Here is a 12,011-nt window from a genome sequence, read left to right as displayed (position 1 = left end):
GTAGAGCCACAACAACAAGTTGAAGACGAAGAACTTGAAGCGAAGCGAGAGCTTCCCGAGAGGTTAAAGAGGAAGATAATGGAGATGGAAGGCACGGAGGAGACACTAATAATGGAAAAGCCATTGACTAAGACCGACGTGGATGGAGGTGAGTCGCGTTTGTCTATTCCCATGAGTAAGCTTTTGAACCACGATTTTCTGACTTAGATGAAAAGACAAAGACCTATAAAAGAATTAAAAGGGATAGAGAAGGAGGTTTAAGCGTGGAAGTGATCGATCCGAGGTTAAAAGTATGGAAGTTGAAGATAAGAGGATATTATGATATGGACAAGAAAAAGAAGACGAAGAAGGGTGAGAGCGTGATGTATCTGTTGGCGTATAAGTGGAATCATGTAGTTAAAGCTAATGGTCTTAAAGAAGGTAATAACTTGCAGCTTTGGTCCTTTAGGTCACAACAAAAGCTATGCCTTGCCCTCGTCTTGCATTAACTTAGGGTTTTGAAACCCTCGTCTTGCCCTCATCTTTGACGGATGTCGTGTGAGAGTTTCTTAGTTGCCTAGGATTTTTTTTTTTTTTTAATTTAAATATTTAGCATTATTGGTTTAAATATCTCTAGGTTTTGTTATTAACAGTGTTTGTTGAATGAATATCTTCATCTTTAAAACATTTAATTAATAATTTCCTTGTAACAATCGGGAACAATTTCCTATATGGCTTGAATCGTGCGTAGTACTAATTTATTGTTAATTTGTGATCAGTGAATCATAATCAATTTTATGAACTTTCGACCACGGAAAACAACCTGTCCGTTGTCACGTCACCACATTCGGAGAATTCCACATAGATCCAGCTGAATCTGTTAAACCCTACTTGTCGTAATAAAAATAAATCAAGTTTTGGACAAGTATTTTAAAAACCACGAAATGTAAATTAAGAACCAAGGCTGGAATTTGACTTGGCCTTCAAACTGTTTGATTGTACGAATTAATAAGACCAAACAAATTCTATAAAGTGTTGTTTCTAATCCTAGAATAAAGAATTCAATTAAAGAAAAAAAGGGTTTAAATTAATACACCATATGGAATGGAAGGCTCTTCTGATACTCAGTCATTCATTTCTTTGAGTATATATCGCACAATGTGTTACTATGAGACTCGTGGAACAAGATTATGAAAAGTTTAGCTTGCGACGTTTTTCTTGAGTCAGCTACTTGTGGATATGTGGCGGATCCTGGCTAATTTTATATAAACTATTTGACCATTAGATTGATTTTTTTTTCTTATTAAAAACTGATTAGCCCCGATAACTTCGTTTTCCACCTAGTTTTACTATTTTTTTTTTTTTTTTATGACGGGAGAATTCCAAAACAAAAATCAAACTAGTCTCCTCCTGTCTTACCACAAAAAAAACTAATCTCCTCCTTATTAAGAACCGAGTATTGTGGACGGCTGGACGCCTAGATTGACCATCTGCTTTACCATTTTAAGTGTAGCTAAAAGAGCACGTATATGTAAACGAAGACTAACCAACAACTATTTATTTTGTTTGGTTTTGTGGTTGAGCTATACAATTAAAGTGCAGAAAGAGATAGGTGGGTCACTTTTAGGTATGAGATGGACATGTCTTACCACATGTTAAATATGAAAAATAATTGCTAATAATCATAACGAGTTGCTATATGTAGGGAGTAATATATTATTTGTTTATTTCATAATTCCACTCTTTTCCTTACGCTCCCTTCCGCGTCCACGTACACATCTAAAGATATTCGAACCTTCGAAGAGCCAAGAGGAAATATATGTACTTTTAATATACGTTTTAAATATATATATTTGAAATCTTTTAATATGTTTGGAATACATCATGTACGCATTCAAACGAAAATCTATAATTTTTGAAGAATTTGAATTGTATAACGGAAAGAAGAATTTAATTAATCAACAACAATATAATGGTGTATAATGACTTTATGAGTTTGACTGACCCATTCGAATTTGATTGCGCTGTTTAGTAGTGTAGTGTGTTGTGGAACAAACGGGTCCACACGTAAATTATTCGGAAGCTAAAGGTAATGTTACATACGTAGCTGAAATACAAGGTTTAAATACCTACTAACGCCATTTCTTCATTCATCATCTTTCTCCAAACACCTAAAAAACATAAAATAAAATAAATGGCTGGAGAGGAGTTGTTGAGACTGTTCGAGCAAAACTGGTCGGAGAGACTAATTCTCAAGAAAGACAAAGAGAATCTGAATGGCAAAAGTCGAGAGAAGCATGAAGAAAGAGAGATTCCAAAGAAAAGAGAAGAAGATGTGAAGAATTTTCCGGTGAGCTTTCTTGTAGAGAGGGCTATGAGTGATGAGACGATGATGATGACGAAGACGAGTTCCAAGACAAGTTTGTTTAGTTCTTCATCAGATGATCTGTTCTTGTCTCCTAGATCTGTCTTACCCGTTAAAGCAACGCCGATGAAGCTTCAGACGATTCTCTCCGGGAAAGAAGTGAATGAGTTTAGGATTGCGGAAAGGGAAAGAGTACTTTCGGAGAAGAAAGATCTTCAGAGGAAGAAGATGATGATGAAGAGCAATGTGAGAAGAAGAAGAAAGGGAAAGAGTATGTCGGATTTGGAGTACGAGGAGCTTAAAGGGTTTATGGATCTAGGTTTTGTCTTTTCCGAGGAAGACCATAAAGACTCTGATCTGGTTTCGATTCTTCCTGGATTGCAAAGATTAGTGAAGAAAGATCATGATGGATTAGTGCAAGTAACAAATAAAGAAGAAGAAGACAAGAGCAATATAAACACAGTAGCGAGACCATATTTGTCGGAAGCGTGGGATCATTGTGGAGGAAGAAAAGGGGAAAAACAGATCACTATGGAGATAAAGTGGAGAGTTCCGGTGCCGGCGGCTAAGGAAGTTGACTTAAAAGATAATCTAAGGCTTTGGGCTCATGCCGTGGCCTCCACTATTCGACGATAACACAAGTTTTGGGATTCTATTAAAATGCATGCGAACTTTTTTCTGTATCAATAGTTTTTGATCATTCTGATTTTCAAAATTCATGTGAATAAATGAGAATTAGTATGCTCGATCTCTCTACAATGCACTACAAAAAAATGATTGATTTACATCATTTATTTTATATATTTGTATCATGTTTAAATGATGCAAAAATAATTTACATCACTTAAATAAATGATTTACATTTCGTTGATCCTAATAATTTGTATCGATTGAAATAAATATTTGCTTCAATTAATAAAATTGATGTTTGTTTACATCAATTACAAAAAATAATATAAGATTAACATCATTTTTACTAAATTGATATAAAACATTTGAATCATGTCTCAAAACTAATGTAAAATATTTCTATCATTTAAAAACTGATGTTAAATTCAATATTATTATAATAATATAAAAAATAATTTTGTCTGAGTAATATATTTATTATTTATAACTTTTAATCGTTTTTAATATATTCATGGTAACTAGAATTTTAAAATAAATTAACTTGATAAAAATAAACTCAATTAATTACCTGATTTTAAGGTTTAATACATATATTGATTAGTTTATTAACTCTACTCCTTAGTTTATTAATTCTCTCTTTGATTACTAAATGTATTATTCCAATCAAAACAAATCATACAACTTACTTGATGATGATGAATAAGGATCCTTAATAATCCAAAGAAAATGAAGATACAATTTTTTTTTGGGCAAAAGAAAATAAAGATACAGCTAGGTTTGCTTTGTAGCTGCTATAATTTTTGATCAATCAACTTTTTCAATATTTATCTTCTAATTACGTTTAAATATATATATATATATATATATATATATGTAATTTTTAAGTGATATTAATATAATTTATTTAACATCAGTTTTAAATGATGTAAATTTTGTATTGTTTTAAAAAATGATTTTACACCAAACATGAATAAGTACATCAATTATCTAAATGATGTAAATTTTAATTTTGAATCGATTTTTTAAAAGTGATACAAGATAATAGAAACTGAATCAATTTTAACTAATTGATGTTAAATTAGATAATTATAATATCATTTAAATTAATTGATGCTAAGTTGTATATATTTACTTCACTTATCAATAAGTAATTTAAAATTGCATCACTTAGTTTTGAGATACACTTTAAGTGATACAAAAGACTCTTTTTTTGTAGTGATGACCATATTGAGTAATGACCAAGAACATATCCGTCCTTGTCGGAAATGAAAGAATCTATGATGAGGTTTTTTAAGTGGTGGGCCAAAAATCATATCCAATAATGCTCAACACTTGTCATATCGTATTTTTTGCCACGTCATTAATCAACAAAATTTTCATATTGTTATGCAATAATCATGTTAACAACTATTGCATTTCTTCCTATTGAAATAACTAAAATATTATGGAATAATATTCAACTTATTTTTTTGTCAAGTCGCTTTTTTCAACCATTCAATTAGAAACATCTATTTACAACCATAGTCTGCACAAAACTTACTCACTTAAATATCTAGTAAATATGGTGGATTAGTTATTTTCTACTAAAAGAAAACTATCGTTGGATAAAAATTTTAAATGTAGAATTTTTTGAGTCAGTTAATCCACTATGTTTACCTGAGAATGAAGTATCCAAATTAGATAATTGATTAGTTGGCTCCATGGACATTCTTAGAAAAAAAAATTCTTGTATAATATTTTTGAATAATAATATTCAACTTATTTTTTTTGTCAAGTCGTTTTTTGCAACCATTCAATTAGAGACATCTATTTACATTCATAGTCTGCACAAAACTTACTCACTTAAATATCTAATAAATATGGTGGATTAGTTATTTTCTACTAAAAGAAAACTATGGTTGGATAAAAATATTACATGTAGAATTTTTTGACTATGTTAATCCACTATGTTTACAAGAGAATGAAGTAACCAAATTAGAAAATTGATTAGTTGACTTCATGGACATTCTTAGGAAAAAAAATAATTCTTGTATAATATTGTTGAATAATAATATTTAACTTATTTTCTTGTCAAGTCGTTTTCTTCAAGCATTCAATTAAAAACATCTATTTACATACATAGTCTTATAGTACACATTTCATTTAATTTACATAAAACAGTAATTACTACATATACACATAAATAATACTGTACAAAACTTATTCACTTAAATATCTAGTAAATATGGTAGATTATTTATTTTCTGCTAAAAAAATTATTGTTAGATAATAATTTTAAATGTAGCATTCTTGACTATGAATATAGTGTGGATTAACATATTATGTATATATATATATATATATATATATACTTTAACAAAAAAAAAATGTATCTATATATACAAAACCGAACCAAATCGAACTAAATTAACCGAATATCACAACAAGTCAAACTATTAGTTAATTCTTATACCAAACCAAACAAATCAGAGTTTAATTACATGATATATAGAAAGATTTACCACTGATCAAAAATAAATTTTTATATACAATCGAATTTTACTTCAATTTGATTCGTTTCAGTTTGATAATAACATTTGGTTCGGTTCAGGTTTGGTTTGACTGTGATCTGTTTCCAATAAACTGGAATCGAACCAAACCGGGGAAAAACAAATGGACAGGACTCACTGAGTGAGCTTTTCAAAGATTTGGGCAAACTCTGTTTCAAGTTTCAACGGAGAAAAAGGAATCATTTTTAACCGAATATTCTAGGCGTTGGAAAAGTATATTATACATAAAATTGAGTACGTTACTTTAATACACTTGTTTTTTTTTTTCCTTAATCGATGTGAGAACAAAGCTATACAAGTCTAGAACGCGACATGACACACCGGTACGGCTGTGCTGAATGAAATTATTACATATAAAATCTAGTAAGAAGCCTACTTACCTATATAAACTATAAGAGACTTATGTCCATGTGGTTTCAGTTGTCTCCTTTACAGGCGGAGTCGGGGAGTTTGAAGGTGGGGCGCTTATCAACGCCTCTTCGTGAGTATTCCCTCCATCTCCTAGCTGCTGCGGCCGCTCGCTGTGCTCGTTCTTGTACTTCTTCCTCTGTCACATACATCGAAATGAGTAAACACATGTATGTTATGATCATTAACCAAAGACCAAGAGAGCTTACTGTCATCAATCTTACCGCTTTTCTGGTAATCATTCTGTTGGCCCCAGAGGTTATCCCAATAGGAAGGTGTTTCGTCTGTGTTTTTCCGCTTCATCATTCTACTTCTAGCTTGATTCTGAAACATAGGTTAGCACGAGTTGATGTTATGTTTATCTAAAAGATTGCAAATAGCTTTGCAAGGATTTCAAATAATGATGAATGATGAAAGTTCATACCAAAACTTTTGCTTGCCTCTTTTCCCATCGAGATCTCGCCTGAAATGGGATTCAAAGATTGATCAGTTAGATGAAAAATACAGAATAATAGGCAATCTTGTTTCGCAAAGGAAGAAAACATGGGCCAAAGTCAATTTGTAAGTGGGAATAAAACGACTAAAGAGTAGAAGGAGAAAGACTAGGAGCATTTCAGCTACAGAACAGAGAGTTTTTATTTCCTTCTTACCATTCTGAAAACATCAACTGCTCCTGACCCCATTCCAGAAAGCATCAGAGCAACCTGATCAATCAATGACAATTTAGCAACGGCTTAAATGCAAACAGTTTAGCAACGAGTACATAATCAAGAAATGATAGCAATGCCTTGTGGTTCTTTACAATGACCAATAAGAGAAATGCTCGTCTTACATTCACTCTTTCAACCCTTCGCATCTCATCTTCGAGCAATGACAACTGTGCAGCAGAAGTCTGATGGATGCAATCAACCGGGCTGAAAACAAAACAAAAAAAAGGCATCTCCAAATCAGTTCCCTGAAAGTGCCCACCAGGAGTATTATTATACTTCATAATCAGTTGCAACATCTACAGAATATAAAACCTACCATGTCTCAACCGCAAGCTGAATTAAATCTGGGTTGCCACGCTGATTACAGGCCCTTGCTCTTCCAAAATCTTCCTCAATTTCAAATATATCTGGAGCCACATTGGCACAATTTTTGCAGCCTTTTAAACAGCAAACACAGATCCAGAATCATCAGAGTCAGTACCAAAATTTTTCACCACTTTCCACAAACGAAGTGCATTGAATTGAAAAAATTGAAGAAAATAAATACCTATACAAGCAAACTCATCAACAAAAACATGATCTCTTGGGCTAGAGTCATCAAGAAAAGGATTGGTGGCAGTCACAGCATAACCATGAATTTCATCGTAAACCATACGCTGTACAGGGTCACTTAGAATCTGCAATTGCAAAAAAGCACATGGGACCTTACTAACCAACCATTACATTGTGTATATGAAAGTCAAGTAAAGAAACCCACTCACCTCATAGATATCGTTAATGAAGATGCAGAAATTTGTGGTTTCAGGGTCATTGCCACTCAAGTCAGGATGACAAGATTTCATACAGTTATAGTAAGCTTTCTTAATCTCCGCCGGTGTAGCATCTGGAAGCTATTTTGACACAACAAATTAAAGTCACGATCTTTAGAATCTTAAGGATTGTAACCCGTCTAAAGCTTCAAAATTTCGACAACTATATGTTATAATGATGTAATCCAAAGGATTGTTTTCACTTCAAAATCCCTAATCAAAATAATCGGATTTGGAATTAGGTTTTTTTTTGGGGTACTTACGAGTCCGAGAACGGCATAGTAATCATCGGCGACGTCACCGGTGGAAAGAGAAGAAGCATCCTCAGTTGCAACTCTCAACCTCCCGATGGAACCACTTCGCTTCTTTCCGGCGTAACGAGGTAAGCCCCAAGAAGAAGAAGCACCGGCGGTGGTCTTCGCCGAGAACCGCGACGACGCACCTGATCTGGAGCTAACAACTGAGTTCTGGAACTTCAATAGATCCGTACAAACAGGGGAAAGTATCTGCGCCATTGAAACAAAGGTCCGGTACAAGTACAATCCGAATTCAGATCCGACCCGATCCTGCGTTCCGATCACTACGACTCCCCACTTATGAGAAGAACAAAAAAAAAATATTTCAATTCGATCTATTTTGAATTAATAATTTATTATTTCGAAGAGTTTAAGGCGTACGAGGGTCGGATGCTGACCTGGCAAGATAAGAACCAGGGAAGGTTATTTGGAATCTGATATGAATCTAGCGGCGACCGGCGAAAGCGTGCTTAGCCGTCCGTGGCACGTGTCAGCTACTTGACTTATGTGTCTCTTCACGCTTTTACTACCCGCCAATAAGTATATTTCTTCGCTCTATCTTAATATCTATTTTTCCTCCCACACGAAATTAGATACTTAATAAATTGGCTATAAAAAATTGCATAAAGATATAATACAAGAAATTAATTTCATAAATCATAACCCACCAATTTTGAGTTTTGTGTTTTCATTAACTGTGATTTTGTTGGTTTTTGCTAGGTTTACTCACTTAGCAGAACATTATTATATTGGAATAGATAAAAAATGACATGGCTTCATTCGGAATGTTCAGATTTTTTATTTGTTGAGTCTTCTATTTTTTTTTTTTTTCAATACGTTGGTTGTTTTAATAATAATAAGTCCCCACTGTAAAATAATCACATGGAAGCTCTTTCAGAACTACAAAGAAAAAAGGAAATTTCAAACAGACTTGGATAGCAAGTAAATTAAATAAACTAGTATCATGAAACTAATTATGAACAAATCCTACTTGGAATTGGATTAGAGTCTAACGCGCTTACTCTCTCTACATAAACATATCTGATACGTACCATTCCAATAATTCCCAGTAGTATCTCTTTTCTTTCGTTTGCTTCCAAACCCTGATTCCATCGAGAGAAATAGAGAGAGAGGCAGAGAGCAAACACACACAAAAGACCTATCAAGAACGAGAACGATGCAGAGACAAGAGTTCTTGGAGTTGTTCGAGGCAGCACTTCGAGCGGCTAAGTCTGTGAGAGGTGTTGAGCATTCTCCCGAGGTTTCGAGGTTTGTAGACGCCATGAATCGTTTGAAACAAGCTCCCAAGTCACTTGCTTGTGACGTTGTCTGCACAACGTCCTCCATGGGGAAGGGTTTGAGATTCTTCAACGATCACAAAAACCCCCAGATTCGATCGGAAGGAAGGCTTCTTTGGAATCTTTGGCTGCAGATTCTTTACGCTTCGGGTAGAGAACAGAGCCGTCATGAAGAAACAACTCCTCCGGTCAAGATTATCCCAACAATGAAGAAGACTGGAGATTCAAAACGAGACAAGGTGCGTGATATTCTTCAAACATCGTTGGCTAAAGTTGCTACTGAGGTTGTTGAGACGGAGATGAAGACACGAGTCGCTGCTTGTGATCCTTGCGTTGTGGCTGTTTCTGTTGAATCTGCAATGTTTCACAAGTTAGGTTGTTTCATGGGACCTCAAAAAGCTAAGTACCGTTCAATTCTGTTCAACATGGGAGATACTAACAATCCGGATTTGAGGAGGAAAGTGTTAATTGGCGAGATCAATGGAGAGAGGCTCGTGACAATGGAGAGACAAGAGATGGGAAGCAAGCAGCTTCGGAAGGAGCTTCAAAGGATTCAAGAGAGAGCAAGATTTAAGGAAGAGAGCCGAATGAAGGTGCTTCAATCAGCTGATCTGATCATGACTTAGCAGAGATTTAGTCAGTCTGATCATGACGATTTAGTCAGTTTTGACTATTGTATATAATCAGGCTTCTTTTCATAACTTGATTTGTAATTTCAATACAATGACTTGTTTGCTTCAAGTTCATGAATGTTTCTAAACCTGGAATTTAAAGAATCTCTTGGCAAGAAAAGGAATGTTGCATAAAAAATGGCAAGGTTTCTGTCATAAACCAAATATAAAGACTTAACATTCAAGAGAGATTAAAAAGGACTTAGCAAAACCATAAGTATACTCAATAGGCTTTTGCTTCTTTTTTTTTGGTTTAGTTAAAATATGGCTTGGATCTTGCAGTTTGATGCAGCTCTTTGAAGCTTCAAAAGATACTGTGCATCGATGGGCACTTGGATGTTGTTTACAGCACGAATTTTCACCAGCTCAAGACACGGTAACTTCTTTAAGAAATGCCTCACTTGATTTATCTCTCTTGAAGAGGTGAAGACACAGAACCTAAACCAATCTTGGTATATCCTTTTTATTGAGCAGCAGATGATTGTTTTACAACTATGAAAAAATAATCTCAAGAGCATCACTAGTTAAGTGAAGGACCTTAACAAACCTGATTGCAGTGATGAAATCCACCAGTTCAGCAGAATCTAAATGATATCCTTATTATTGAGCAGCGATTGTTTTACAACTATAAAAAAATAATAGCAGACTGACCTCAAAGAGCATCACTAGTTAAGTGAAGGACCTTAACAAACCTGATTGCAGCGACGAAATCCATTAGGTCAGCAGAATCTAAATTAGCATATCCATCTCTTAGTACCCTTAATCTTTGTTCTTCTACCCAAAGATTGAGAATCCAAGTTAACATTTGCATACTTGCTCCCAAATATACACGAAAGTCCAAGTAGACAAGATTGGGAACATCAAGAGAGATGATGGGGATATTAAAGAATCGGATGCGTAGTCTCTTTAGAGATGGAGAAGACACAGAACCACACCATGCATTGTTTCCATCGCTGATCCTCAAGAACCAGTTCTTCAAGCAAAGGGAAACGAGGTAGAAGATCATGAACTCCTTCAAAATCAACAGTGTAGACATAAAGTCTTAAGCATAGGGAGATAAAAATCTTAATGAGACAGCTTGAGCGTAAAACCACGTCATAGTCTCAGCTTAGCCAGTGTCTTAGTCTCTAGCTTAGCCAGTGTCTTGCTCTTGGAGACCATGCTACGGGCACTGGGATAATCTGTCCACAAATGGCTGCAACATAGAACAGAGGAAATGTAGAGCCTTTGCAGTAGGTTTTGGCGTTAAGGGAAGAAGCTTGCTGAGTCAAAGACTTATACATTCCTTCAAAATCAGTTTGATTCTGTAGGAAATTAAAGGATTTTTGTTTATTGTTTTAATCATGTCGACAAGTACCTGATGATGTAACTGAAACCTTATCTCTTAGATACTCGTAGCTTTCACTTCCCCCCATCTATTTACATCATCTTACATGGATCACAATCCATAAATGATATCTGCAAGAAAACCAGGAATCATCATCTAAGCAAAACAAGGAGCAAGAGGTGTGAAAGTCTATCTACCAATTTGTTATGCCTTATCTGCAACAAACAGAGCTAAGCAAAACAAGGTTTAGTAGTAAGTAGCAACTAGCAAGTAAACCAACCTTTCCAGCAGTTGAAACCTGAATTATGAATCACAGAACAAGAAGAAATCATGAATAAAGAACCAAAGAAGAGCTAACTCAAAATAAAGAAGAGACACTTAACATCTTTACAAAATCAGAAATTAAACGGTGACCAAGACAAGCCTGCAAAATAAAATCCAACTTCATTCAGTTCTCACCTTAACTAAGAATGAAAAAAAACAAACAGAAGAACAGATCAAAAGTTTTGTAATAAGTACCTGTCAAAGATTTCCAAACTTATCAGCAGCTGAATCAGATACACAAGTACTAGGAAACCCCTGAAAACAAAACAAAAACAAAAATCATAACCAAAATTAACAATGAAATTAAGATTTCAGAAAAGAAAAAGTTAAACTAGAGAGAAAATTGCATCTTTAAGTAAGTACCTGATGATGACAAAATCCATTGAAACCTTCTCTCTTAGATACTCGTAGCTTCACTGCCCCCAACTCTTCCTATATCCTCTTACATGGATCATCATCGAGAAACGTTATCTGCAGCAGAGCCAGAAATCATCATCTCTTTCTTATCTGCAACAGAGCTAAGCAAAACAAAGGTTTAGTAGTAATTAAGTAGCAAGTAAACAAACCTTTTAACACCTTTTGGATCATAACCGACCAACCATCAAGAACTGCATCATGATTCCTCATCAGACCTATTAACTCCTT

At 34.5% G+C, this 12,011-nt stretch overlaps 4 protein-coding genes across 6 annotated transcripts in view; 3 read left to right on the top strand and 1 right to left on the bottom strand.

Annotated features, from left to right (window-relative positions):
- LOC104784375 (B3 domain-containing protein At3g25182-like) overlaps positions 1 to 488 on the top strand; it is a 1,110-nt gene extending 622 nt beyond the window's left edge. The window contains exons 2-3 of the mRNA XM_010509408.1: positions 5 to 148; positions 208 to 488. Coding sequence (XP_010507710.1) covers positions 5 to 148; positions 208 to 488 — 425 coding nt within the window. The remainder of the gene's footprint in view (positions 1 to 4; positions 149 to 207) is intronic.
- Positions 2,125 to 3,094, top strand: LOC104782786. 2 transcript variants are annotated; one of them, XM_019244339.1, is made up of 2 exons: positions 2,125 to 2,877; positions 2,971 to 3,094. In XM_019244339.1, exons 1-2 carry the CDS (start codon positions 2,174 to 2,176, stop codon positions 2,978 to 2,980), a joined length of 714 nt encoding a protein of 237 aa, XP_019099884.1. In that variant the 5' UTR covers positions 2,125 to 2,173; the 3' UTR covers positions 2,981 to 3,094. The 2 variants fall into 2 exon arrangements, with proteins under 2 accessions (XP_019099884.1, XP_010506114.1); XM_010507812.2 differs by having other exon boundaries at positions 2,125 to 3,094.
- LOC104782785 lies at positions 5,720 to 8,107 on the bottom strand. 2 transcript variants are annotated; one of them, XM_010507810.1, is made up of 9 exons: positions 7,714 to 8,107; positions 7,403 to 7,531; positions 7,189 to 7,318; positions 6,958 to 7,078; positions 6,719 to 6,845; positions 6,582 to 6,635; positions 6,356 to 6,394; positions 6,156 to 6,255; positions 5,720 to 6,070 (listed from the first exon to the last, which is right to left on the bottom strand). In XM_010507810.1, exons 1-9 carry the CDS (start codon positions 7,963 to 7,965, stop codon positions 5,940 to 5,942), a joined length of 1,083 nt encoding a protein of 360 aa, XP_010506112.1. In that variant the 5' UTR covers positions 7,966 to 8,107; the 3' UTR covers positions 5,720 to 5,939. The 2 variants fall into 2 exon arrangements, with proteins under 2 accessions (XP_010506112.1, XP_010506113.1); XM_010507811.2 differs by having other exon boundaries at positions 5,742 to 6,070; positions 6,764 to 6,845; positions 7,714 to 7,965.
- LOC104782784 (transcription elongation factor TFIIS-like) lies at positions 8,836 to 9,670 on the top strand. The gene has a single exon (XM_010507809.1). It carries the CDS (start codon positions 8,924 to 8,926, stop codon positions 9,668 to 9,670), a length of 747 nt encoding a protein of 248 aa, XP_010506111.1. The 5' UTR covers positions 8,836 to 8,923.

The sequence above is a fragment of the Camelina sativa genome, chromosome 4, assembly GCF_000633955.1.
Source record: "Camelina sativa cultivar DH55 chromosome 4, Cs, whole genome shotgun sequence".
Classification (NCBI taxonomy): domain Eukaryota; kingdom Viridiplantae; phylum Streptophyta; class Magnoliopsida; order Brassicales; family Brassicaceae; genus Camelina; species Camelina sativa.
Note: the sequence above shows the minus strand (reverse complement) of the source record. Positions and strands in the feature narration are given on the sequence as shown.

Excerpts from the sequence above, each read along its gene's own strand:
- LOC104782785 (XM_010507810.1), bottom strand. The coding sequence starts at position 7,965 with ATGGCGCAGATACTTTCCCCTGTTTGTACGGATCTATTGAAGTTCCAG. Across the intron at positions 6,636-6,718 it reads TCATTGTAAAGAACCACAAG|GTTGCTCTGATGCTTTCTGG; the intron begins GCATTGCTATCA and ends TTGATTGATCAG. Across the intron at positions 6,256-6,355 it reads AGAGGCAAGCAAAAGTTTTG|AATCAAGCTAGAAGTAGAAT; the intron begins GTATGAACTTTC and ends CCTATGTTTCAG.
- LOC104782786 (XM_010507812.2), top strand. The coding sequence starts at position 2,174 with ATGGCTGGAGAGGAGTTGTTGAGACTGTTCGAGCAAAACTGGTCGGAG.
- LOC104782784 (XM_010507809.1), top strand. The coding sequence starts at position 8,924 with ATGCAGAGACAAGAGTTCTTGGAGTTGTTCGAGGCAGCACTTCGAGCG.